Source organism: Limanda limanda, chromosome 11, assembly GCF_963576545.1.
Source record: "Limanda limanda chromosome 11, fLimLim1.1, whole genome shotgun sequence".
NCBI lineage: Eukaryota > Metazoa > Chordata > Actinopteri > Pleuronectiformes > Pleuronectidae > Limanda > Limanda limanda.
In genome coordinates, this window is record NC_083646.1 from 9,122,554 (window position 1) to 9,146,118 (window position 23,565).

At 41.0% G+C, this 23,565-nt stretch overlaps 4 protein-coding genes across 4 annotated transcripts in view; all 4 read right to left on the reverse strand.

The window, feature by feature from the left end:
* apoc2 (apolipoprotein C-II) overlaps positions 1–23,565 on the reverse strand; it is a 31,963-nt gene that overhangs the window by 5,115 nt on the left and 3,283 nt on the right. The window lies entirely within an intron of this gene.
* On the reverse strand, positions 854–1,719 carry apoc4 (apolipoprotein C-IV). The gene is made up of 4 exons (XM_061081203.1): positions 1,636–1,719; positions 1,416–1,461; positions 1,244–1,328; positions 854–1,090 (listed from the first exon to the last, which is right to left on the reverse strand). Exons 2-4 carry the CDS (start codon positions 1,459–1,461, stop codon positions 889–891), a joined length of 333 nt encoding a protein of 110 aa, XP_060937186.1. The 5' UTR covers positions 1,636–1,719; the 3' UTR covers positions 854–888.
* apoc1 (apolipoprotein C-I) lies at positions 10,701–11,804 on the reverse strand. Its single transcript, XM_061081092.1, has 4 exons — positions 11,715–11,804; positions 11,301–11,370; positions 11,077–11,212; positions 10,701–10,975 (listed from the first exon to the last, which is right to left on the reverse strand). Exons 2-4 carry the CDS (start codon positions 11,353–11,355, stop codon positions 10,927–10,929), a joined length of 240 nt encoding a protein of 79 aa, XP_060937075.1. The 5' UTR covers positions 11,356–11,370; positions 11,715–11,804; the 3' UTR covers positions 10,701–10,926.
* On the reverse strand, positions 15,809–17,851 carry apoeb (apolipoprotein Eb). The gene is made up of 5 exons (XM_061080396.1): positions 17,809–17,851; positions 17,614–17,675; positions 17,368–17,521; positions 16,924–17,211; positions 15,809–16,831 (listed from the first exon to the last, which is right to left on the reverse strand). The coding sequence occupies exons 2-5, from the start codon at positions 17,654–17,656 to the stop codon at positions 16,486–16,488; spliced, it is 831 nt and encodes a 276-aa protein (XP_060936379.1). The 5' UTR covers positions 17,657–17,675; positions 17,809–17,851; the 3' UTR covers positions 15,809–16,485.

Below are 23,565 nucleotides of genomic sequence, written 5' to 3' on the forward strand. Positions count from 1 at the left end.
TGTATGTGGAAATATGACTTGGTGGTTATGCAATGTTTGTATGTTTTATCTGTTTTCGTATGGTGGTGCACTTGGAGACCGCCTGATACTGGAGAGGTCTCACAGTGCACGCATGGAATCATAGTCATGTCTCTAAGGGCAAAAAGAAAAAGAATCAACTTTTAAAAAACCTCTCGTGCTGCTGAAATTGAAGATAAAGCTGAATGGATTAACTGCTGCTAATCAGCTAGTCACTGTATAACGTCGACTCCGATCAGAGTCAAATGGTCAGCAGGTCAATCAACCAGAACCCGTCTAGACACACAGCGCTGAACCCTAAGCAAAGCATGCTGGGAGTTCAATTCTAACCTTTCACCCTCATACCCTGAAACCGACTGCGTGATCGACAGTGATAGATCATCTGCACCGTTATGTTTTTAATAGTCTTTTGTTTCTCTCTCTATCTTTTTACCATAATGTCCCACTCTCCCTTCGCTGTAATTCTACATTTTAGTTACCAGAGCTAAAGCTTTAGCAGCCATGGCCACAAGAGAAGAGATGAATGAGTCACCAAAATCAATAAGACCAAAGGTGACCGCAACGTCACTCTGCAAACTGTGCTATTTCTATTGGAATCTGCAAAAAGTGCTTGAAAACTATACATTTACATTTGCATTTCTAAATGTATTTTCCCTCTTAGGATCTTTACCTGTCTGTGCTTTGCTTGCAAGGCAAACTGGGCCCGTGTGCAAAAAAGAAAAGCTGCTTTCATGTAAAGTTTATTCTAAACTGATTCTTCCTGTATTTAACACAACGGGTAAAGCCCAGTGAAAACCTTGAGCCAGGATCTGTTCAGGAAATACAGACAAGACAGTTGCCAAGAAAGATACTTTATTGTCAGCTTTCTCTTTACATTACATCGGTTGCATTAGTGCCTCTAAATGGAATGTAGCCATCAATGCGTGTCTGGACCTTCTCCCACATGGAGCTTCTGACATTAGAGGCCCACTCAGCATAGCTGTGGGTCACAGGTTGGATGTGGTCTTCATAGTAAGCGCCAAAGAAGCCCACTGCTATCGCCCCGTAATCCTGGACTTTAGCTTTTGCCTCCCTGCGAGAAGCACAAGTACACAGATGAGTAATAAGACACACACACACACACAATGTCAATCGATGTGTCCACAAACTACATTTTTAGGGGTTCTGATAACCGCCAATCATTGACAGAGAGGTCCAGCTTGCACACAGAGCTGTCAGAAAGTACCTGGCCTTCTCCGCCAGCCTCTGCAGTATTCCCGGAGAGTCAGGTGGTTCTGGGGCGAGCGTTTGGGCCGACAGGGGCACGCACGCTGCAGAGGAGGACGAAAAGATTAAGCTGGAAACGAGCACGGCCGTAAAAAGAACTGAGACCGAAGAAAATTTGTAAAAAGCCTCACCTTGCATTAGTAAGACGAGACCGAACACGAGCACCTCTGTATGCATCTGCCACAGAGACGAGATGTGGTCATTGCAAAACTAATTTTACCGCCCAAGTGAATCTGTTCACTTGATCAACAACAACATTATCACAACAAAATCACAGATTGCAAAGTAAAATGTAACCTGGGATTAACAACACAGCAAACACAGGCAAAGGAGGAACAATGGTGATTTTACCTTTTCCTCGGACTCTGGTCAGCAGAGGATTAAACTAAAACCGTGTTATCAAGCCACTTTATTTGTATCATGTGACTGCAACAGAGTGCACATTGGTCCTGAGCAGATGACCACTCCAAGCTGTTGTTCTCGTCTTCATTTCATCACATTGGTTTACCGACGTAAAACTAAGAGGTATCACTGCAACAGCTCTTTGGAAGTTACAAAGCAACCTAAAGTTTCCAACATCAATTAGTTTGTCTCCAACTATTGTGACTTTTTTCATGAATAAAAAGAAACAGAAAATGCCTTTAAAGAGATTTGGTTTATGTTTGCTTTAAAACTAGGACTTTTCCTTCTCTGGGTGAAATTATCCAGGTTTTAAAGTGCAATTCAATCACCATTCATGTCACATGGGCCCTACAAATAAGGTTTTGAAGTTTAAACCATTGATTATAATTATGATTTGATTTTTCTCTTCCCTCGCTAATATTTGCTGTTTTACAATGTTGGAAAGACACGTTGCTTTTTTCAAATCCGCACAAACCTAAAATCTTGAAATCTCTTCAAGATCAACATTAGCTGAGTTCAAACACGGTCCTGACGCCCATTGGTCAACATCCCTCAGCCCATTTGGCGGATGCTGTTATGTATCCAGGCCAGTCAAAGTCTCTGTTCCTGCAGGAGAGATATCAGTGTTGGTGGAGCCCGGAGGGAGGAGGGGGTCACGTAGATAAACAGTTTCACCCAAGCCAAGCAGTTCTGTGACCAGAGTCCACCACAGGATCAATTTAATCTTGTCACTACTCAGGCTCTGTGCTGGCTGTGCGTTCGGACTCAGAGCGATGATGTGGACACGAGAGTTCAGAACGACGTTGCTTTCCCCACAAACCTGCGCTCGCAGCTGTCTAAACACACGGGATCAACCGGTTTCATTGTTTTTAAATGGTGTGACGGGGTTTGAACATCGGATCAGAGTGCGTGTGCGTGCGTGAGACCCTGACATGAGCCTCCCATCATGCATCAAAACAACCATATTTGTTATAATACACATTCAGTTTTTCCCTCATTAGGTACATCCAGCTAAAACTAATGCAACTATGAGTCCTGCGATAAATTCTGCCTTCATGATATTCAGGTGGATTCAGCTTTATGTACTGTAGGTGGTTTGAACTGTATTGTATTGTGGTGGCCTTCCTGATATAAATTATATAAGAAACACATGTCGGTATAAAGAACAAATCACAGTCTGATATTAGCATCTATTTACACGACTTAATTAGACTGCATCTGTGTATATGCATTTAGTTTATACAAATTTTAATGTGAAATGAGGGCTATTTTAGCCAATATTCATAATTATATGTTTTTGCTTGAATATACTGTATATTTCTAGTTCAAATTCAACTTTATTGCACCAGAGGGGAAACACAAGAAAGAAAAACATCAAAATACATGAATAAATCAGTTTACAACAGAAAAACGAGAGCTTGTAAAAGCATCAATAAAAGTGTCACTGGAACCAAAGGTAAACGATCTGAATCTCACGTTTTTAGTTTTCATTTGGCCGCTCAGTGAAAGCTTAAAGAAGGAGTCGTTGCAGACAAATGTTTTCAATCTCTGTGTCACGTTGTGTCCGGTTCAGCTTCCTGAGGAGGTTAATCTTCCTCCACCCCCAACAGCTGAAGCACAATCTTTTTATGGCAGGTACAGTGAACATCTGTTCTAATGAAACAGCTGAAAGGGCAACGGAGACGTCGAGCTCGACTTTTCTGCGACACCTCATCGGGATCAAAGTGAAAGTGCTCTTAAGCTGATTTCAGCCGAGACAGCGTGCGGCCTGTGACCTGAGTTCACCAGCCTCTGACCTCCGTCGCTCTTTTCTCTTCACCCGAGTTGATTTCAGTGAACTGGGACGACTGATGGATTATTAACTCAGCATAAACAGTGACTTTAGCCCGGGAGTTGTGAAATGCCTGAAAAGCAGCCATGTTGGCACTTGCCCTTTGCTACCAGCTATTGAAACAAACTCACTTTTATCTTGATATTATCTTTTAGACGCTGCTGGCAATTCTTCAATTAGGTGATCGGCTTTGGAGGTCTTTCATTATTGAGCCTGGGATTAAACTAATTATTTTAGGTTTCGATCACAGGTTGATGGGTTTGTGTCTAAAACAAACTTCTTTGATAGACACAGTTTCAGAACGAGACACTAAATGTATTACTTTCCTCTTCTAAAATACTATTTTCAATAAAAAATATAAAGGGCTGCTTAGGTTCATTTCTCATTACTATGGAAATGAACACAACCGGATAATCCACAGATACAACGTGAGTAGGTTTGTTGCCCCATGAAGCACAATTGGATACAGGGTTTAGATTTAACATTGAAAAGATCATACACATGGGATGTCACTATTCAGGACATTTGTTTGTAAAATGATGCGTGAAAGGACTTTGGAAAATAATCTGTTTTTCATTTTCCATTTGAGGATACCAGGCTGAGAATACAAGCATGGAAACTAACATTAAGAGTGAATCTAAAATCTTGTTTATTCGTTTAATTAATGAAAATAAACCTCTAATTTTCTAGCTGAAGCAGATGCGTAAGTACAGATCTTTTCAATATTGATCCATTACTTTAGGAATGAATATGTTCAATGTGTGGAAATACAACACAAATAACTCTGCATTTAATTAGCAGTTTATGAAACCTAATAGATTAAAAATAAATAATCTATAATGGAGCTCACATAATGTGTCTCTCAACTAAAAACGAAAATGCTTGTGACTTGATGGGTAAATAAATACTAATTTTATTTCCCAGCACCTTTATAGACAATCAAGAACACATGATAATATATCATGAGTAAACACAGGAATAATTAAAATGTGTCCCAATACTAAATGTTTTCACTGGCTCTGAATACAAAACTACAGAAAACCATGTGTATGTGTATTTCTGAATTTATTTTATATTTCAGAGCTCTGTAATATATTTAGATATGGTCGTGCAGGTTGTTCACATGCAGTGGGTTTATAAAAGAAACACAGAGGATATACAGTGTATAGACCAGAATTGTTCATTTATTCGTATCAAACAACATGTATGCTTCCAAGCATTACATTGACCAATTTCATATTATTTTCTTTACAGGATAAATATTAATGTTATCACCGAACACCTTTTATTTTATTTGGTGGTACTTTTCAGGTTGCTGCTGTTCAGGAGGGTGATGTGTGTGATACGTGACTGTGTGTGTTGGGGAGGGGACGACGACCGCTGACACCATCTTTTCATCTACTTCACTGGAACGAGGCCTTGATCTGCTGCATCCTCGTCTCGAACCAGTCGCTGAGGACATCGAGAAAAATAAAAACATACAAGTCAAAGTTTGCATTCGGTACATTTGGGCAAATGTGCGGGGTTTTTTCCTGCGGGTGTTCACGCGCACATACCGGGTTTTGACTGCTGCCTCGCTGTTGTGTATATTTTCATAGGTGGACCTGGCCTTCTCAGCCATGGTCTGGCCTAGCTCAGACATCTTCGACCCAAATTTGGAGAACTTGGATTCCACGGTTCCGTCCTGAGCCTCTGCAGGGGAGAGATCATCCTGAGCTTCTGCATGGGAGAGATCGTCCTGAGCTTCTGCAGGGGAGAGATCTTGTTGAGCCTCTGCATGGGACAGATCGTCGTGAGCCTCTGCAGGGGAGAGATCGTGTTGAGCCTCTGCATGGGACAGATCGTCCTGAGCTTCTGCAGGGGACAGATCGTCCTGAGCCTCTGCAGGGGACCGACACACGTTAAGGTTATTCACAGGGAACTCGTAGCAGTGACAGGTTTGTATTGACGGCGGATCTGAATATCTCACCTGTGTAGGCGACGAAAGCCAGCATCAGCACGGCAACTGCGAGGAAGACTCTCATCTTGGCTGCAAGTGTCTGAGGAGCAAAGCACAGAGACAGGCCGTGGTTGAAAGGACGTTTTTCATGTGGCAGAAGCAATCACATATAAATACGTTCTCTTTAAAAGCAGCGCCGCGGTACGTCAGCACCACGGAGGGGGGGACAGCTCCCTTTTTACGCACAATCCTCTCTTCCTAAAAACGCAATCAATTTAAAACTCTAAAAGCTCGATTCACAAATAATTCTGTGCTTGACTTTGATGACTTACATGAAGATATGAATCGGATAATGATGACTGAGGATAATCTGATGTTCTAATAAAAGAAACAAACAGTCCAAACTTCTCCACCTCGGTGGGGAGTTCAGATTAAAAAATGTGGAATTTACCTGGTTCTTGGGTCTCAGAAGGGGAATCAATCAGGGTTGTGTTTGAGCTCCTATGTGAGTCGCTTTTTATAATCCTGCTCGGCCCGGCAGAATGACGCAGAAACGGTGGATTTTAAGTCAACACATACACGTGGTAACCTTGACTAAAGATATGGATTATGATAAAGAAAGTCTGCACAATGAGTCCTGTGCTGCAGGAGAGGGTCAGAGGCTGCGCAGGGAGGGGGTGTAGGTGTCAGTCACTTATTTGACAACAAGAAGTGTAGTTGATCATTTCAAGCAGCCATGTTGGCACTTGCCCTTTGCTACCAGCTATTGAAACAAACTCACTTTTATCTTGATATAATCTTTTAGACGCTGCTGGCAATTCTTCAATTAGGTGATCGGCTTTGGAGGTCTTTCATTATTGAGCCTGGGATTAAACTCATTATTTAAAGTTATTTTAATCACAGGTTGATGAGTTTGTGTCTAAAACAAACTTCTTTGATAGACACAGTTTCATCCACATATCTTCACGGCGCTGTTAAGTTTTAGAATGAGCCACTAAATGTATTATCTTACTTTCCTCCTCTAAAATACTGTTTTCAATAAAAAATATATAGGGCTGCTTAGGACACATATATTCATATTATTTAATTTAATATTCCCCCCGCTTCAAATTGTTAGGATTTGTAAGGATTATTATTAGGGCCCGAGCACTGATCAAAGGTCAGGGAGGACCCTATTGTTATTGTAAGAGGGCCCGAGCACTGATCAAAGGTCAGGGAGGACCCTATTGTTATTATAAGGATTATTATTATTATTCAGGCAAATTAATTGGCTTTTTGAGGGGTTTAACATGCTCAACTTCTTACCAAAATTTGCAGAAAGTTAGAAAGTGGTGAAAATTTACGTATTCTGAAGGAATTTTCAATGGGCGTCGCAAAATGGCTCAACAGTGCCCCATGAGACCCCCGGAAGGTGTTCACATTGACCGGTCTTCACAAAAATCGATATACAGGTGTATCATGACCAGACAAACAAAAAACAAAAAAGTCTTTAGGTGCAATTGGAAAAACACAACAGGAAGCCTGCTATCTTGCATTTAGTGGCCATTTTGGCCATATTCCACATTTTTACTTTGATGTACTTGTACCAGGGTTTTCATCGGATCAACTTCAAATTGAGATGAGTGTCATCACAACAAGATGGAGATAAAAACTGACTGACGGATTTTTTTTTTTTCACACCGTGGCGTGGCGTCAAAGTTTGATTACACGCCATTAAAACACGATGTTCTGTAACGCGGTCATACATGGACCATGAATCCTTTGATTTCAGTCTTCCTAGATCAAAGGAAACTTTATGTCTTGCAAAGGTCACGTCTCTTTCTCTCTCAGAACTGGTTATTTTTCTTTTTTCAGACAAAAAGCATGCAACGCTTCAAAATGCATGTGCTCGGGCCCACCCAGTGAGGTGGGCCCGAGCACCCCAAAAGGTTGGTGACCCCTGCACTTAGGTATCAATTCCTCCGCGTCTTGGCTACCTGTCAGGAGATTTTCCTAAATCGGCCAGGATCTGTTTGTCTATGTCATGCAAAAGCATTGTTTTGATATATTTACTGAATAAAGTTAAAAAAGTAGTGTTGTGTCTTTTAGCAGCAGTGTCTTGTCGAAGTCGGTGTTTGAAGAGAGTAGACCGCAGACCCAGAACTTCAAGTATAATGTTTATTACAAGAAGTTTCACAGGTCAGGACGAGCTCTAGAGACTTTGAGACATCACAGCCAACAGTGAAAGTCTGACTTGCCTTCTGCATGACAACGAAATTAATAGACAGAACTGGGTGCAAGCTGAGAGGAGGGAAGGTTTGAGTTCTCCAATGGTAGAAGTGAACGTGGTCGAACAGGTTAACCTTTGAGACATCGAGACACTATCTACATGTAAATCCTGGAGTGAATTTTCAACGGCTCTGTGTTCAAAAGAAACGTTTGAACACCTGTCTGTAGATTGAAAACCACAAAGTTCATCTGTAGGTGTGATAGCAGGTGCACTTCCTTGCAGAACCTGTTTTTATATTTTATAATACACTGCACGGTTCAAATAACGTTCAGAGTAGGAGGAATTTAGCAGAGAGCATCTTGAATAGGTATAAAAGTCTAGATATAAGATTCAAGGCGCCCCAGGACACCAACATGTCACAGCACTTCACAACCATGCTCAAAAGATCCATCAGCTACTAGATACTCTACAGTAGCACAATCATGTATGATTAACTTGTGAGCAGCAGTGTGAAAGATGGACCACAATAAACAAAAGTCTGTGTAAAGGCAAAACAATAGGAAACCCAATATCAACAGTAGGTAAAGGAATGACACATTAGAAAATGGCAGGTGGCACAGTGGACATTCAATATGAATGGTTTTATTAGTTGGGTTAGTAGGCGGGGACTATTATATCAGACCTAGCTGTATGATCAAATCACAAAAGCCTGCCAGTAGCAAATCGAGCACTAACACAGGAAAGGTAAGAACACGTTTTTATTCAGTTGGGAAAATCCTAATTCTTGTAAAGAATAAGAGTATAGACTTTTTCTTAAATTATGATACGTATTTGTTTTCATTATTATTATTATTCAGGCAAATTAATTGGCTTTTTGAGGGCTTTACCATGCTCAACTTCTTACCAAAATTTGCAGAAAGTTAGAAAGTGGTGAAAATTTACGTATTCTGAAGGAATTTTCAATGGGCGTCGCAAAATGGCTCAACAGTGCCCCATGAGACCCCCGGAAGGTGTTCACATTGACCGGTCTTCACAAAAATCGATATACAGGTGTATCATGACCAGACAAACAAAAAAGTCTTCAGTTGCAATTGGAAAAACACAACAGGAAGCCTGCTATTTTGCATTTAGTGGCCATTTTGGCCATTATTCCACATTTTTACTTTGATACACTTGTTCCAGGGTTTTCATCGGATCAACTTCAAATTGAGATGAGTGTCATCACAACAAGATGGAGATAAAAACTGACTGACGGATTTTTTTTTAGTCACACGGTGTGACCTTGGCGTGGCGTCAAAGTTTGATTACACGCCATGTAAACACGATGTCCTGGATATTAAAACACGATGTTCTGTACATACATTGACCATGAATCCTTTGATGCTGAGCCGGTCAAATATCAAAGGAATCTTTGTTTTTTTATTATTTTCAGGCAAAACGCATGCAACGCTTCAAAATGCATTTGCTCGGGCCCGCCCAGTGCTGCTTTGCAGCCCTAGAAATTTTATATTTGGAATTAGAATTTGTTCTGTACTTTTCCAAATATACAAACAGGATCAAAGTCACATTCTAGTAACTTGCTAATATGTTGAATCCAATTTATGTGATGGCACTCGCTCACGTGCTTATGATCTAAAAACTAGACAACTGATTCCAACTAGTTCTTCTTCCTGTTACAGAACCTACTCTCACTGAATGTTCATTATTCTCTATTCTTCCTTCATCGGCAGAGGCCAACCGCCAAAGAGCTTGTTATCTTTATTATTATTATTCAGGCAAATGAATTGGCTTTTTGAGGGCTTTAACATGCTCAACTTCTTACCAAAATTTGCACAAAGTTGAAAAGTGGTGAAAATGTACGTATTCTGGAAGAATTTTCAATGGGCGTCGCAAAATGGCTCAACGGTGCCCCCCGAGACCCCCCGAGACCCCCGGAAGGTGTTCCCATCGACCGATCTTCACAAAAATCAATGCACAGGTGTATCATGACCAGACAAACGTAAAAGTCTCTAGTGTTATTTTTATTTTGTAAAGCCCTTGCCTGCCAGGTCAAAAGATCACAGGTCCCACTTACTACGTACTTACTACATATATATTCTTTTTTTTTTTTTTTTTTAACCCTAACCCTAACCCACCTGGTAAACATCTGCTTCATTTTAATATTTTTCTGCTTCATTTTAATACGTTATACGTTATATGTAATATGTTATATGGTATGTCAATTCTCTTTTCTTTTTTTTTAAAATTTTTGTAAAGCCCGTCTACTGTGTAGATGCTGCCTGCATAGATGCTGCCTGCCATGTCCCAAGAATTTCACTGCTCCAATGACGCTGTCATTGGTGCATGTGACAATAAACTTTGATTTGATTTGATTTGATTTGATTTGATTTGATTTGATAACGTGAGTAGGTTTATTTGCCCCATGAAGCACAATTAGATACGTGTGAGTTTAAATTTAACATTAAAATGATATACAGATGGAAACTATCGTTATGAGTGAAGCTAAATTCTTGTTTATTCGGTTAATTTATGAAAATAAACCTCTAATATTCTAGCTAAAGCAGATGCGTAAGTAGAGATCTTTTCAATAGTGATCCATAACGTTAAGAATAAGCATGTTCAATGTGTGGAAATACAACAGAAATAACTCTGCATTTAATTTGCAGTTTATGAAACCTTATACATTAAGGATTAAGAATCAGTAATTGAGCTCACATAATGTGTCTCTCAACTAAAAACGAAGAAAATGCTTGTGACTTGATTGGTAAATAATAAATAAATAAATAATGTTTTAATTTCACAGCACCTTTATAGACAATCAAGAACACATGATAATGTATCATAAGTAAACACAGGAATAATTAAACGTAAATTAAATGTTTTCACTGGCTCTGTATACAAAACTACAGAAAACCATGTGTATGTGTATTTCTGAATTTATTTTAAATTTCAGAGCTCTGTAATATATTAAATATGGTGGTGCAGGTTGTTAACATGCAGTGGGTTTATAAAAGAGACACAGAGGACATACAGTGTATAGACCAGAATTGTTCATTTATTCGTATCAAACAACATATCTGCTTCCACGCATTACATTGACCCATTTCATATTTTCTTTGCAGGATAAATTTTAATGTTATCACCGAAAACCTTTTATTTTATTTGGTGGTACTTTTCACGTTGCTGCTGGTCAGGAGGGTGATGTGAGTGATACGTGAGTGTGGGGGGGGGACGACCGCTGACACCATCTTTTCATCTACTTCACTGGAACGAGTTCTTGATCTGCTGCATCCTCTCCTCGAACCAGTCGCTGAGGACATCAAGAAAAATAAACACACAAGTCAAAGTGTGCACGCGGGACATTTGTGCAAATGTGCGTGTTTTTTCCTGCGGGTGTTCACGCGCACGTACCGGGTTTTGACTGCTGCCTCGCTGTTGTGAATAGTTTCAAAGGTGGACCTGGCCTTGTCAGCCATGGTCTGGCTTAGCTCAGACACCTTCTCCCCAAATCTGGTGAACTTGTCTTTCATGGTTTCCTCCTGAGCCTCTGCAGGGGACCGACACACGTTAAGGTTAATCACAGGGAACTCGTAGCAGTGACAGGTTTGTATTGACGGCGGATCTGTGTATCTCACCTGTGTAGGCGACGAAAGCCAGCATCAGCACGGCAACTGCGAGGAAGACTCTCATCTTGGCTGCGAGTGTCTGAGGAGCAAAGCACAGAGACAGGTTGTGGTTGAAAGGACGTTTTTCATGTGGCAGAACCATTCACATATAAATACGTTCTCTTTAAAAGCAGCTCCGCGGTACGTCAGCACCACGGAGGGGGGGACAGCTCCCCTTTTACACACAATCCTCTCTTCCTAAATATCTATTTACGTCTAAAACCTCGATTCACAAATAATTCTATGCTTGACTTTAATGACTCACATGAAGAGATGAATCGGATAATGATAACTGAGGATAATCTGATGTTCTAATGAAAGAAACAAACAGTCCAAACTTCTCCACCTCGGTGCGGAGTTCAGATTAAAAAATGTGGAATTTACCTGGTTCTTCGGGTCTCAGAAGGGGAATCAATCGGGAGTGTTTGAGCTCCTATGTGGGTCGCTTTTTATAATCCTGCTCGGCCCCGGCAGAGTGACGCAGAAACGGTGGATTTTAAGTCAACAGATACACGTGGTAACCTTGACGAGCCACTGCCCCTTTTATTGATCAGCGCCTCGGTTAACTGCATTAAAAGATAGTGATTATGATAAAGAAACTCTGCACAATGGGTCCTGTGCTGCAGGAGAGTGTCAGAGGCTCCGCAGGGAGGGGGTGTAGGTGTCAGTCACTTATTTGACAACAAGAAGTGTAGTTGATCATTTCAAAATCAGAAATGTGTCCACATAGCTCACATCTAGCAGCAAAAATAAATCTAAGAATACAATCAAGTTGTTATCTATCTTTGAGGAGATTCCAGCTGTGCGGTTATGTCATGGGATCTGGGTCAGAGTTTAATAATGGTGTCGGTAGATAAGGTGAGACGTGCTGCTGAAGGAACATAGGTCAGTATTGATAGTGTCATTATTACCAGTGTAGACCTCAGCTGTCCTTTGAACCTGACGTGTTGGACAAGACTCATGTGTCAAACAGGCATGTATATATTGAACGAAGGGTTTTAGATAAAGAAGACGGACTTAAGTCGTGAATCATTCTGAAACAGGATCAATATTAGATATTCAAAAGATTGACTTTAAATAAAAACGTGAAAAAAAATGATTTGTGATTTTCTTTCTACTTTATCTTTTGTTTTAACCTCCACGTCCATTTTTTGTACATGTTCATACTGATATTTTTATTGTGGCCTACTGTATAATTTTTAGGGTATGGAGATGTATTATAATCCCTTGAATGAGTGAAAAATGTTTATGTTATCTTTAAAAGTCCTGATTTCAAAATGATGGGGTTAAACTAAAAAAATATTTGGATACAGAATTAGGTAACAAATTATCAATATTATTATACAGGCATTGAAATTAAAGTAAATGTAGATTTTGGTCAAGGTGGAGCTCATAAAATAGAAAAATAGAAACTAATGTATCCTTATAATATAAAAAAAGTCATATATATGTCTGAATTGTTTGAATTGTTAAATTATTGTATAATTAAATATGACTGGAAATCATAAGAACCTCAGAATTTAACAGCACGTTACTTATTTATTTAATTTCTGATTCTTTTTCACAAACTCTGCTAAATCTTGCATATTGCATTGTGCGTTATGGGGCAGAAGTCGTCGCCTGCAGACTGAAGCAGACTTCTTTAAAATATCGTCCCTTTCTTTTTTTTAATTAAATGCCCGACTTAGAATCCCATTGCCTAATTTCTGTCTCTCTTATCCAGACCTTCCCTTTCTTAATAGGGAAGTAAATCAGACAAATCCAAATGTGGCCCATTGTGTAAGTTGGCATGCAAGAGAAAACAGTAAAGTGCATGACCTGAAGTAACCCCCTCATTAAAAACTGTGACCTGAGTAAGAGCCAGGAAGTCTGTCCCTGATAGTTTAAAGTCTTCACCACCACTTAACACATCTACTTTCACACCAGGCAGTCTGCAAAAGACCAAATGCACATTTGTTGCCGATGATTTGAGCTATAAGGTGCTAATGCTTTGTTGAATGACCTCTGCTTGCATCAAATCAACTTTCACATGCCTCCACTCTCACACAACACCTCTGAAAGACTAAATCTCCATTACTTTTGTGATGAAGTGGCCAGTAGGTTTATGTATGAGCTTGTTCTTGCGTGCATATAATCCTCTCTTGAATAATTGAAGGAGGCACAGGGCGTGAAAGTGCATGTCTTGCGTGCTCCCAATTTGCAATAACAAGCTTACAAAAAAGCTGTTTTTGTGTTTGGCTGAAGGCCCCTGCAGAGCCTGGTGTTGTGTGCCAGCTCTGAATGGGAGGGAGAGGAAGGAGAGAAGAGCGGTGGCTGTAATGGGGGGGTAAAATCTCTGCAGGGGTGTTATCAGAGGGGTTACTTGCAGTCACGGGCTTGCTAGCACCTGATAAATTGCTGGGAGTATTGTTTTTTTGTTGTTGCTGGGCAGTGCTCAGGTTTCAGACACCCTATAAGAACAGACGGAGCAGAAGTGCTGAAACGGCAGGATGCTTGTGGTTTTCCTGTTTTTACCGTTCCAGTCTGGTCCTCGCAAAACAGCGGACAGTCGGGCGAAGGAGTTTCACTTGTCTGAGTTTCAAAACAAGCTCCGGTTTTTGACAGGAATGATTTCATAGGGCACAAACACCTCTGTCACCATGTTAGTCATTCTTTCACTTTACATGCGATGCCCTTTAACACAGAGAGAAGTGGTAAACATGTTTTGTTGTCAGACCAAAAGGTTGTTTTGTACAGATGAATAATTGCACAACTTTCACAGAAATGCAGGCCATGGTGGGTGGTTTGTTACTGGTTTGCCACTCAAAGAGCGTTTTGCCAGGAACACATTCATGCAGTGCATGCTCAGCTCTGTTTTTGGCGGCTGCAATTTGAGGTTCAGTGTCTTGCCCAAGGACACTTTGGAGGAGGATCGAACCGCCTTCCTTCTATGTTGCACAATAGCTACATGTCATTTAAAGCCATAACATTGTATTTCTTGAGAATGTTCTCTCTTTTTCTAAGAGCGTACTGTAAAAAGTGCAACATCAAATGTCGTGAATACGAATAAAAAGAAAGACCCCCAGCTGCTTTCACACTATGGTCAATAGGGTTTAGTGGTACATGTCTTCTGCCCCTCGTGACCCTGACTCTTTATTTTCAAAATGTACTTGTCTCTCTACATTTGTTCTACTCATTAAATGTAACGCTTGCTGCTGCTTTTTATCGTTCACAGAGATTGTGCAGCTTTATTTTCTGACACAGTTTGCTCAATCTCCATAAATGAAAACACAGCTGCAGCGTCGTGCAGCACGGATTCAAGTGGAGGGGTCAGAGAAGAGGAGTGGAGATGAACGAGGGACAAATGGTGTCCTCTGCTGGCCTCGTCTCTTCAAAGCAAAAAGCCTGCTGAGTTTGATCAGTGGAGCTTTGAATGCAAGAGGTACTTCTCTGAGTTGAGGACAATGGGGACCGTATTCATCGCCTGCGGCAGGTCCAGATGTGAAGAAAGATGAAAATCTTAATCTTCTTTTGCATTTCACGGCACTGAAACAAGATTGTGATCATGTTTTACGTGGTACTGGTATGTTTCTTAAAAAACTACAGTAATAAGAAACATAAAGCACACAATCACACACTTTTACAGTAAAGCTTTTATTTGCCTGAGGGGATGACATGCAACAGATTGCCAGAAACAAACAATGTAGTTTCATGATATGCATCTTTACCACCAGGCCACCAGGGCGCATGTCCTCGCAAGCACACTGGGTCTCTGACAATATATGTGTGTGACGGCTTGTTATTGACATGCTCATGCAAATATGTGTATAAAAGTGCACTGATGCACGTTGTGTTACTTTTGCCAAGCTGAGCGAAAGGTAGGAGCAAGGTCACCATCGCATTGATTCAGTCTGGGGCACACTGTGTTCCCAAATGCCTGCTGTGATCAATAGAAAGGAATCTGCAAGCAGATCTTTACAAGACTGGACTAGAAAAATAGACAGGGCGGGGGTGATGGGTGGCTGCATTAGGGGGGAAACGGTGGAGATGCTTGGGGTGGAGTACAAGTACAAGAAGGGGGAGAAGAATTCACCTTTTTTTAATTCTTCTTGAATCAATTGTGAGTGAACAGCAGCAGTAAGCAAAGAGTTTGGCAAAGAAGTGGAGGCCTCCGTGTTACGTGTCAGGAGGTGGATGAAAAGTAGCCAATGGCTTCAGAAAAATTCTCTTATATAATTAGCTCATGTAGCCTTATGCAACAGCTACTAAGTATAAGGGCAAGTGGGGTAAACCTGCAGCTTAGTATTATTAAGGCATTTGTAAATTGCCTGCAATAAAGAAAGAAATTATTTGGTGTAAAACCTGTGAGACTGTCTTTTTATTCTGAGATTAAATGTAACAGTTTTGTGGTGCCTCTGTGTGTTAACATATGTGAATCTCATCTTTTTACCACACTTTAGTTTAATGTTCATTTTCAGAGACGAGGTGGAGACAGAGAATGCTTTCCAGGTTCTTTATTCACTCAGCACTGTTCAGCACAGTCCAGCCACAGGACGTGTGCAGTTAGTGAGCAGCTTTGAGGACATGTGAAACATTGGGGACACTGAAGAAACAGACTGGTAGCATTACACTCAAACTCAGTGTGAGCGACAACAATACAACAGCCCGGACAAAGGGGCACTTTAGTGGTTCAGTCTCAGCTCCAGAATAATTACACATGACTGCCTGTTCCCAGATTCCTTTCACTATGACATTTTAGTGCATTTATTTTGGTTTGAGTTTCCTGCCCGTGAGGCTCAAACTCTGCAGTTATTTTTTTGCAACCAAACGAAATAAATTGTAAAATTTCAGGGGGGGGGAGTTAATTCAAAGTAGAAAAAGCAAAGCATATTACAAATATTCGTCTGTTTGTGCATGACAGGCTGCTATTTACTGTGGTGCTTGTGTTCGTGGAGAAAGGGGGTTGATAGGAGAAGTTAGGGTGAGGAGCAAGAAAATCCTCATCCTCCCTCCTTCCTCTCGTCAACCTCCTAACTCCTGAACACCAGACCCAAAATGAAGAGATCAACACTATCACCGCTTTCAACTGACCCCTATCTGTGTTTTACTCATTTCTCCTTCTACTAACATAAACCATCTATAACCCTTAAAAAAAAGAACCCTAAAGAGTCTTTCTTTAAGCAGAGGTAGTCTCCTTGACCTTATCCATGATGGTATCAACGTGTTCGCGGATCTTGGCGGCGTAGGGGGCGATCAGCTCGGACAGCTCATCGATCTTGCCCTCCAGGGAGGTGCGCAGCTGCTCAGCGGTGGCCTCCAGCTGGGTCTTGAGCTCCTCAGCCTGGGACTGCAGTTGAACGCCCAGAACTTCACCCTGGCTCTGCAGCAAGGTGGACATGTCGGTCAGCCTCTTGCTGGCGGTGTCGCCGGCCTGCTGCATGTATGGCTGGACGTGTTCCTTCACGGTGTCGAGGCTCTGGGAGCCGCGGGACTGGAGCTCGCCCAGGTAGGTGGCTGCGGTGCTGGTGGTGGAGAAGGAGAAGATCATTTTTAGTTTCACAAGTTGGACAAGAGTGAAAAATAAAGAATAGGTCAGAAAGACTTCACCACTTACTTGCGGATCTCCTGGGTGTCCTTGTTCAGTCGCTTCTTCAGCTTGGTGGAGTAGATGCCGATACGGTTGCGAACATCGTCGGAGTTCTGCTCCATCATGCTCTTGAGCTCACCCAGATAGTCTGTGCTGCGGTCCTTGGCGTCAAGCATGTCCTTCTGCAGTTTGGTGGCCAGAAGCTGCATGTCCTGAGACAGCTGACCGGTGGACATGTCAGTATAGGGGCTCAGCTTGGTGTGGATTTCGTCTGTGTAGGTTGAAAGCTCTGCCATGGTGTCAGTGATCAGAGTGCTAGAAAAGAGAAGAACAGGATGGTCACAAATGTGCTATGCAAGTGTCAGGGGCCAGTTACGATATGCAGGAAAAATGCAGGAACTGGGAAGAGGGAGAAGAGACCTGGAAAAGAACGGAGCACTTCAAGGTAAAACCAAAGTCAAATGAACTTACTCTAGTTCCCTGCTGAGCTGAGAGGCCTTGAGGTTGTCCACGAGTCCATCAGCGTTGTTGTTCAGCTCAGAGATGGCAGTCCAGAAACGCTCCACAGTGTCCTCCCATGCGTTTGGGGTGGCATCAGCCTGGCGCACAACACGGGCATTGCAGCCTTTTGTGGACAGACATAAGAAAACACACATAAATAACCTAGAACAGGAGAAAATCACATGCTGCTGGTACATAAACTATCGAAACACTTACCAGTGATGACGGCCAGGGCAAGGATCAGAGCTACAGACTTCATGGTTGCTGGACAGATGCACCTGTGGAATAGAAAGGTAAAATAAGTTGAGGTGGAAGGAGAGAAAAGTTGACAAGATAAACACAGTCACACCCAATGACTGGCTATGTACTCCATCTCCTTCGAAATTCAGGTCTCATGCTGCTCTCACTCACCTGAAGGGTTGAGTTCTTCGTACTCCCTGAGCAGAGACTGATGGCTTTTATACAGTCCCAGGGGATGGGGGGGAGAAGAGGAAGGGAGGGGTGGAGGGAGGGGTGGGCGGAGGGAGGTAGGGAGGGGTGAATTCTGGCGCTCACTCACGTGGAGATGATGATTTGTGTGCTGAGTGTAATCCTGTTTCCTTGCACACACGTCGTGCCACCAACACTGCGACCGAAGTTTGAAGTGTTGATTGAGCAACTTGCTGCCACAAGAATAAATGGGGTCAAAGTTTCATGTCCAGTCACAGACTGATGATGAACGTCATGTTTATTTTGTTGTTCTTCCTTATTTGTTCCACAGATATTGATTCCAAAGACAGCTCTGTTTGTCATGTTGTATTTCTTGTATCAGCTAAAGATGAAAGATTAAAAAGATGCCCTTGGATGTCGAAATATCAAATTGTCATTAAAATAAACCTCTAGCATGTAAGTCAAGTCATGCATTAAAATGTATAAAGATAAATCATATTTAAAAAAAGTACATATATTGTAGGATATATATTACTGCTTAATTACTGTATAAAGAGAATTTATTTTATAATAAGCTGGTGGAGCTGAAGCTGTTAAACTGTTATGTAACTTTAAATTGAGTACGATGTGGTATTACAGATTGGGCAATTCCAAGAATTTAAATTGATCAAGTTTTAGTTTTTTGATATTTGCATTTGTTTTCAATCAATGTTCTTGTGTCTTTTGCCTTTTTCATGGTGGTAACAGACATTTAAATTTCTCCTCTGCCTTTTGTTTTTGCAGGTTTTGTTTATAACGACCGAAGCTCCTTGAGGCTTTTTCTCAGATTGTTATCGGCAGTGATCTAATCTGAATATAAATCCCCCCGGCACCAGGAAGTAACCTCAGTTGCTTCACATGCATTTCAGACCATTACATTTGCATTTCATTGCATTTGCATCTAAACACCCCTGGCAGATGAACAACCCCCAACGCATAGGGTACCTTTGCATCTCAATCACATTCTCCTATCGTCCAAATGCTTTTTCAACTATACATTCATTTGCTGCTCACTTGAGGCACATAATGGTGCATGAAGTAGACCTTTAAATTACTAGTGAGTACATGAAGTAGAAATAATGTGTCAGCAGCACTCGTGGGGCATGTTGGAGCATGGGGATACGGTGCGGTCCAACTCTGTACAAGATTTATGGGGGGAGAAAAGAGAACATAAAAGATTGCATAACCTGTAAAAAAACGACAACAAAAAAAAACAGATAAAGACCCTGAACGAAATAAGTAAATTATCCAGGAGCCACAAGCAGGAAAAAACAGGACATATCTGTATTTATGTTGTAAAATAATCCAAGAAATCTCCAGGGTTGTGAAATTGGCACAAAAGAGGGGAAGTTTGACGCAGAACGAGACTGTAAACTGCAGCCAACAAATATTTGCTTAAAGTCAGACCACTGCTGTCATGACCATCTCCATCACAGAGCTGTGATAATGACTGAGGTTTAAATACGTTGGTAAGAAACAAAGGTCGATATGACAGAGGTTTTCTACTCTGATTCCTGAGTAAATACTAATATGATTCTAACTATTAATTATTGTTACTAATGTAACTTATTAATAAGAGCCTGTCATTGATTGGTATTGTTTTTACACCACCTTTCTGTTATATTTTAATGGAAGCAGCAAAGAGCTTAGATGGTGTTTTGTTGCTCTTATTGCAAAGGACTCTTTTACTTTACATTCACTCAAAGCAAGAGACTTAACCTCTTGGAAAGTAGCGCCAGTGGTGTATAAAGTACTTGAAAGCCATACTTGAGTAAAAGTACAGATATCTTACGAAAGTGACTCCGGTTAAAGTAAAGGTCACCCGTCAGACAATGACTTGAGTAAAAGTCTTAGAGTTGCTCATATTAAATGACCTTAAGTATCAAAAGTATCTGGTGTTGAAATGTACCAAAAAAGTACCAACATTAAAAGTGCTTTTTATAGTAGGCCTATACAGACACAAAACAACCCAAAATTGTTCAGTTCAGGATTTATTTCAACTGACTGAACTTCTAGCGACAACAAATAATCAACACAACAGAATAAACAAGTGCCTCTTGATTCTACCTAAGAACACTAATAGACCAAATGAACATTTTGTGTCTATTAGCTGTATTGTGTAACTGCCTGGATGTTTACCTGCCTGTAATCCTGCCCGCCAGCTTGTCCACACATCTACATGTAAGCCTGTTTATTTATCATTAGACTATCTTCACTGAATGGGCCTGCGGTTGTGTTTGCATTTGTTTCCAGCAGGGTAACAATACACCTGTAGGGTATCTTGCCTGTAGGGACGGCAAAGTGAAGACACAACCCTGCTTGAAGTTGTACACATTAGCCAGTTTGTACAATACATATAAATAGACTCAACAGCTTCTAAGTGGTGTTGAGTCAGCACAAAGGGCGACTAAGGATTGGAATTGGCAATATATAGATATATAATATCTTTGCAAAAACTATATTGGCATTATAGTGAGTGGAAAACCAGTGGTGGGAAGTAGAAATACTTCATTACTGTACTTAAGTAGATTTTTCACATATCTGTACTTTACTGTACTTGAAAGCCATACTTGAGTAAAAGTACAGATATCTTACGAAAGTGACTCCGGTTAAAGTAAAGGTCACCCGTCAGACAATGACTTGAGTAAAAGTCTTAGAGTTGCTCATATTAAATGACCTTAAGTATCAAAAGTATCTGGTGTTGAAATGTACCAAAAAACTACCAACATTAAAAGTGCTTTTTATAGTAGGCCTATACAGACACAAAACAACCCAAAATTGTTCAGTTCAGGATTTATTTCAACTGACTGAAAAATTATAACAACACTATATATATAATGTATAATTTTACAAATTTTGAACCCGAGATGCTGAGGTTAAAATAGTATTGGACAGGTGCATCTGAACTTCTAGCGACAACAAAGAATCAACACAACAGAATAAACAAGTGCCCCTTGAGTCTACCTAAGAACACTAAAAGACCATCTACTTAGGTACAGTAATGAAGTATTTCTACTTTGTTACTTTCCACCACTGAGTAGCACAAACTATTAATGACTCACAGACTGTATCATATTCGACCTGTTTTTATTTGTTGTTTTCTCCAGTAACTGAAAACTATCTCACCTGAATTAAACTCCACAATTTAACAAATGACAGACAAAGGTTGAGGTTGTTCCCCACCAGCCATGATATATCTCAGTGTGTTGTTTTATTTTCTCATTGCCTATGTTTAAAATCCATTGTTTTGCTATCAACTTTAACTCTGAGTCCTTCGCTGACCATGTGTAACGACCTTCGTCCTTTAGCACTTAGTCTCTTCGTTGTCAAGCCGACAGTTTTCGATGTCCTGTCATTTTTTTTCCACAGAAATGCAACTTTACACGAGAACAAAGTGTGAACTGGCACGACTTGGGCGGGTAATTAGTGTGAGGACGTGATAACACGAGTGTGTGATAACTCTGAGAGGTCAGCTCACTGATGAGATTAGGACACAGTGCCAGATTGTCCAGCTGGTTTGTAATTGTGAAACAAGACGTTCTTTGGTGTTTTTAACAATGAGATGAAACAGTTTTTTTAATGTTGAAGTGTAACTTTTCTGTGGAAGACCTTTGATCTTGGTAAACCACAACAATAATATGTCACTTCGGGAGTTCCATCCTGTTGAAACACCCAGTAGAGTGCAAACCTCCACCAAGGCCCGAACAGACCCCTTTAAACAACATTTAAACTCACTAGATCTCCCCTGATGTTCATTGGGATCCATGGACTATTCTCTGAGAAATCTGTGAAAAGGGTGAGAAACACCCGATCTGGCAATGTTGAAAAAAGGGTTTGTTAATTCCCTGACCCCGGCCACATCGATCAAACCTTCGCTGAAAGCTGTCCAGTAGTTTTTGTGTAATCCCATTAACAAACCATTGTTCTGAGCAAAATATCCTCATGCTGACCCTTTAGAGTTTTTACACATTTATCAAGACGCGTTTTGTTTATTATGTTGATAGAAGCATGTACTTGCACCACAACTATGTAGTTATTCATTTTCAGTGACCTGGACCAGAGTGACCGACCAGCAACACATGGTGAGGAGAGAGATCACACACTCAACCTCATAAACCCACATTGTGACCAGGACAGAGAGAGAGACAGAAGGCAGGAAAGGGAAACAGAGGGACAGGAGTAATGTGAGGTAATACAGTAAAACATCTGACAAGGCTATAAACAGTCGCTTCTCCTTTTGCACCACAACAACAGAGGCAATGTCCAACGTCTATCAGGACAGATCGCGTGAGAGGGCATCTTTCCCTGGTTTGAACCACAGTAACCCAGACGTGATTCTGGTGTTCTCTGGGAGCTGGTGTGAAGAATTTGTTTAAACCTGCAGGATCTCACCCCTCAGACCATTCAAGCATCTGTGTGGATGAGTCAGCCGGGTTACTGCTGTTGACATGTGATGGCTCAGAGCTGTTTGAACTGGCTGTTTGTCTTTAGAAATTACTGTTTTCCCCGCAGCATATCCTCCAGCCTCTGGGCCTGAGTCAGAGTCAGCTGATGGAGATTGGTGCTTACGGAGCCTAAAGCTTGTGGCTCCTGAAGCTTGTGGCTCCATGTCTCTGTGATAAAGGTTTCCCGAGTCGGATTCACGTAGCAGCGACATGCTCAGGGTGAAGTGACGAGCTGGTGGTGAACTTATCCTGGGAGGCGAAAGGAGATAAGCCTGATGTCTAAAGGTGTTGACGCCATGCAGAAACTTCTGCAAAGGTCTTGAGAATCGTTCATCTCATCAGCTTCACACTTGAATAATGTTAAACGGAACAAGAAAGTGAAATGTTGAATGTGGTGAATTTTGTTCAATATTATCAACTTGAAATAAACAGGCGACCTGCGCTCTGTAGCAGTAGCGGCAGTGACTGCAACCTGAGCGATTTTATTTCATCACACTGACATGATAGTGGTGTCAATCATAACATGTAAAGCCTGCAGGCGTTTCCCCAGATGTTGAAGTATTCCTCTACTTGCTCTGCCGGCTCTGAATACCAGAGGAAACAGACGATTATAACTGTTACCTAACATATCGAAACTCTCTACATTTTAAATTCAGACTCTTGATCTTGGCAATCTGCTCCATCAATTACACGCTTTAATCAATCAAAAATGTCACGAGATGGATAGTACAGGGATTTCAGTGTCACTCATTTTCTTTGCCTTTTCCATTTTGCCTGTTTGCTATCTGGTAACATTTAGTTTTAAGGATCTATCAGTGTAATCTGATTTTAGTCGTGAAAGATCCAGTGAGTAGGATTTAGCAACTCAACTGTCAGAAATGTAAAAGTTTTAATTACCTGAGACTTCTTGAATAATATTTATGAATTTTTAAATGAAAATGACCTCTATCCGTGCAAATACACCCAACATATGACACGATTATTCGCACATGCATGCTGATGTAACCACGTAGCAGAATGTCCACTCTGCAGTCGGTTGAAGAAAGTGTTATAAACGAGGATCAACTAGCAGAGCGAAAAGTATGTCAAAGTGAGTTTTTTTTCCTTGAACCAATGACAGGGTGGAAGTGTTACTGACAATAAGGGTTAGAAACCCTTGTTGCGTTCAATGTGGTAGTCGTGTTGTGAGTTTAAAAAACCCAAATCAGGAAGTGAAAGTGTGCCTTTGCGTCACTGGAACCAGACTGTCCAGACT